The sequence below is a fragment of the Euphorbia lathyris genome, chromosome 8 (assembly GCF_963576675.1).
Source record: "Euphorbia lathyris chromosome 8, ddEupLath1.1, whole genome shotgun sequence".
Lineage (NCBI taxonomy): Eukaryota > Viridiplantae > Streptophyta > Magnoliopsida > Malpighiales > Euphorbiaceae > Euphorbia > Euphorbia lathyris.
Window position 1 is genome coordinate 18357466 of NC_088917.1, and position 4594 is coordinate 18362059.

At 32.0% G+C, this 4594-nt stretch overlaps 1 protein-coding gene across 1 annotated transcript; it reads right to left on the reverse strand.

Annotated features, from left to right (window-relative positions):
* Positions 1-650: 650 nt before the first annotated feature.
* On the reverse strand, positions 651-2557 carry LOC136204261 (uncharacterized). Its single transcript, XM_065995488.1, has 2 exons — positions 1245-2557; positions 651-930 (listed from the first exon to the last, which is right to left on the reverse strand). Exons 1-2 carry the CDS (start codon positions 1576-1578, stop codon positions 887-889), a joined length of 378 nt encoding a protein of 125 aa, XP_065851560.1. The 5' UTR covers positions 1579-2557; the 3' UTR covers positions 651-886.
* Positions 2558-4594: the final 2037 nt, after the last annotated feature.

Here is a 4594-nt window from a genome sequence, read left to right on the forward strand (position 1 = left end):
TAATTTGATTATGGTTACCAATTAAATTAAAAGATTATCTGATAATATTAATTAGAAGTTTTATGTGATTAAAACTCTATTTAATTATCCCTAACATTAATTAATTATTAATTTAATTAATAATAATTATCTAGATATAATTAGTTATTATTTAGATAATAGTAAAGTGTTTATTTAATTATCTAATTAAGAATCATATTCCGTATAAGATTTTAATTATTTAATTACCTAACACAACTGGGATTAGGGTTAAGAAAAGTCTATAAATAGACTTCTCTAACCCTAAATTTCGATACACACAAAATAGGAGAGGAGGAATCGTTCCGTCTTTCGTCTCGGCTAATTTACTTTATTTCTTACTTCCTCTTTGATCTCGTATCGATTTCTGTTAGAGGCAATCATTGCGATTGCTATTTATTGAAGGTTGATCACTGATTATCTTTTGGTTTTGTGTTGAATCAAACGTTCGTGGTTCACGAGTTAATAATAACAAGTTGTGGGCACTTCATTTGCAACGGTAGATAGTTCATCAATAAAGGTATTACTATCTATCCCTCTTTATATGAAATAACAATTAACAGATCTTGGAAAAGGGAAATAGATAAAATTTTATAATTCCGCTATGCCTAGGCTTGTCTATTTTCCTACAATTACACTTCTAGAAAACGGCAATCTGTGTTGTTTAGCATATGGGCAAACATTACAGTGTGATGAATTACATGTAATATCAATAGTATCTATATGACTCAAAGCATCAACAGAGGTGTGGCCCAATCTCAAATGACAAATATCTGGTTCTGCTTGATCTGTAGAAAAGAAACAACTGTGCTTGACTTTATTTATGATCTTTTCTGAAAAAGATTTGTTATCTAGCAAATAGAGCCGATCAACCTTCCACCCTATTGCACATATACCATGAGTTGTTTTTTCCTGCAGATAACAACAACTTTCATGAAAAAGAACTTCAAAATTAGACTGATTGAGCAATTGTCCAACTGAAAGTAAATTGTACTTAAAATGTGGTACAAGCAAGACACCCTTTAGCTCAACAACAGATGATAGTTTCACATTACCAATGCACTTTACACGTTGAATTGTACCATCAGGTAATATCATTTGTTTCTATTTATGTGCAAACTTAATATCACTAAACCAACTTTTCATAGGACTCATGTAAGAAGTAGCCCCATTATCCAATATTTAACACATATCATTGAATATAGGTATAGTTAAGTTTTCCTTACCAGAGAAGCCTGCAAATGCAGTAAAATCTGAAGGAATATGCATAGGAGAATCAGCTGCAACCATCTTTTCTTTGCCTTTCAACATTTTATACATCTCCTGTATCATGTGTTGCATGTTAAGAGCCTCTCCAGTATCATCTTCTTCAAATTCATTATACTCTCCGCCATTAGAAACATCTGTATTTGTATGGACAACATTTGCTCTGTTGAATCTGGAGCCAGAACCAGATCTACCTTGACCGCTGCCCTTAGAATCTTTCTTTTCTTTGGATTTTGGATGCCAATCAGGATAACCTATAAGTTTGAAGCAAGAAGAACGAATATGCCCACTCATATCACAATGATCACAATATTTATCTCCTTTTGTATCACCATCAATTTTCCCTTTGTTACCCTAGTAATTCTGTCCCATAGATCTTCTATCTCCTCTAACAAAACTAGCAATTTCAGTGGTTTGAACAATTGAAACCTCATGTTGCTTTTCTACCTTTTGTAACATAGAATATGCTTTGTTAATGGTGGGTAATGGATCCATTAACAATATTTGATTCTTCACATGTTCATATGATTCATTTAACCCCATCAAAAACTGAATCAATTTTGTTTCTTCAGAAATATCAGCCATTCTTTGGAAAGCATTGCAATCACAAGTCTTAGAATCTCCACAATGACAACTAGGTGTTGGTGTTAGAAAATTCAATTCATCCCATAAACGTTTCAGTTTATTATAATAGTGTAGAATTGAAAGATTACCTTGAGTCATAAGACTAATCTCCCTTTGAATCTTATACAGCATAGGACCATTACTGGTACCAAATCGATGCTCTAAATCAAGCCACAATTCTCTTAAAGAAGACACATATTGAAATCCATCAGCAATATCTTTGGTCATACTGTTGAGAATCCACGCAGTAACTAAGCAATCTGCCTTCAACCATTGATTATACTCTGCTGATTTCTCATCGGGAGCATTTTCATCTTTCAACACCAAATAACTCCGTTCTTTCACATGAAGTGCTCGAATCATCGCACCTCTCCATGTGATATAGTTGTTCCCTGTCAATTGAAAATTGATAATCGTAATACCCGGATTATCTTGATTCTGATTCTGTGGATTCTGTGAATTCTGCATTTCTGGAATTTGACGATCTTTTCTAGGAGGAGAAGAAGATCATGGTTGTGAAATTGGATTAGAAGAAGAAACCGGATGTGAAATCGGATGAGAAGAAGAAATTGGATGTGAAATTGGATGAGAAGTTTCTATGAAAACTTCTTCATCGGAAAAATATTCATGTGGTTGCAGTTTTCTAACTGCTTTCTTTTTCTTTGGCGGCATTCAGATCTGTAAGCACCTTGTGCTCTGATACCATATGAAACAAAGATTAATTCTCATTTAAGTGAAGTAAAAATTACAGTATAATGGTCCCTATTTATTAACTAAAATATCTAACAAACTCATAACTAATATCCAGCTAAGCAGTAGATAGTTACATTAGCTATAATCTGCTACAATCAAAAGTATTTTCACACAGTTGAATTTTCAAATTTCATTTACAACGTGTGTGAATTCAAGCTTTTTTTTTTTTTTTTTTTTAAGGCAGAATTCAACCTTTATTAGATGATTGGAATCACGTGAAAAATCTAATTTTCTTTTTTATATTGTAAAAGCTACATTCGTGGGTCTTTCAAATGACAATAATACTAAATTTTATTCTTTTAAAAATAAACACTAAATTTATATTTATTTTTTTAAAAACACTAATTCTATACATTTATTGCGTTATTAATTACACACTCAAAGCACACGGTAAAAATACAGTCTTGACATATATATTTCATATGTATTGCATGGATGTCCTATAGCCAGCAAGAAGGCTTAATCAGCTCCATGAACTTGTCAAAAATAATCAATTGGCTTCTTAATTTTGTAAGTGTCTCACCAGCTTTCTAAACTTGTTTATTTCGTATCACCGACTCCTTAAACTTGTGCATAAAAATAGATTAGCTCCCTGAATCTATTATAAGAGTTAGTGTTATAGGTTTGAGAGATTGAATGGATGAAGATTGATAGTTAGTATTATGGTACTAAAATGTCCATAAAAAGAGATGAAACAATAAGCTAATTGAAACAGCTTATAAAATGAGTTTTTTCAAAATTAGCTTTTTGGACCCAATAAGCTCTTTCAAACTTCTATTCACCAAACACCACTATTAGTAGTCAAAACCTTTAAAGTGTCTCAAACCCGTAATTTTACTCTAAAAAGCTCTTTACCAAACAGGGCCATAACGTCAGATTTTGAAGTTCAGATACTATAAGAAAGTAAAAAGTTGAGGGGCCATAAGCATAACTTACCCATTCAGAATGTTCTAAACTCTCATTTTCTTTAAGAACAAAAATAAAATTAAAGCACATTGACAATTTTGGAGCCAATAACGGTATAGCTAAAAATTGACTTTTTTTAAATAGTTTTTATATTTTGAACTTTGACAATATCTATATCTATGAACTATAGATATTTTTGTTTAAATATTGATTAATTAATTAATATTGTTGCAGGAATTGAATTAAATTTAAAGATGTCTCAACTAATTGGAATTTCTCCAATTCTGTTCCTCATCTTCATCATATCAGCAACCATTTTTCACTCTTCTCTCGCTGATATCGGCCCCGCTGCTCATTACAGTCCCCCGTATTTACGTAAGTATATATATGGAGCAGTTTGATTTACGTGTTTGTTTACTGTTAACTGTTGAAAAAACAGAGATTCCTCCTTTTAAAAATAAGGTAGAGAAAGAAAATCGGAGTAAACAAACTGTTAAAATCTAAGTATTTGAAAACATATAAACAGAGAAGATGCTGTTAATATCTTATTGGATTGAGAAAAACAATTGGCTATATATAGCCTTACAAAAAGCCACGTTACAATTGCTATTAAAGTGGCAACTAAATAACAAATTGCAGAATCTATTCCTACAAAATAGGGATTTATTAAACACACTAATAAACAAACTAGGACTACTTCAACTCAAACTCTAACTGAGTAAATTAACAACTTTTGACAGCTCAACATCCTCCCTTAAACTGAACATCTAATATATCAGTTTACATTTGAACCACTGCAGACTCCCAACAAATTCCGAAACCTCTCAAACGCATCTAGCTTTAATGGCTTAGTCATGATATCTGCAACCTGGTTCTGAGTAGGACAATAAACCAGTTTCAGCACTCCATTTTTTGTAAGCTCTCGAAGAAAATGAAATCTGACATCTATATGCTTGCTCCGTCCGTGCAATACCGGATTTTTTGAGAGTTCAATGGTTGAACTGTTATCACAAAAAATTGTTGTACT

Coding starts and splice junctions, on each gene's coding strand:
- LOC136204261 (XM_065995488.1), bottom strand. CDS start 1,578: ATGAGTGGGCATATTCGTTCTTCTTGCTTCAAACTTATAGGTTATCCT. Junction 931..1,244: donor TGCATTTGCAGGCTTCTCTG/GTAAGGAAAACT, acceptor TGTTATCTGCAG/GAAAAAACAACTCATGGTAT.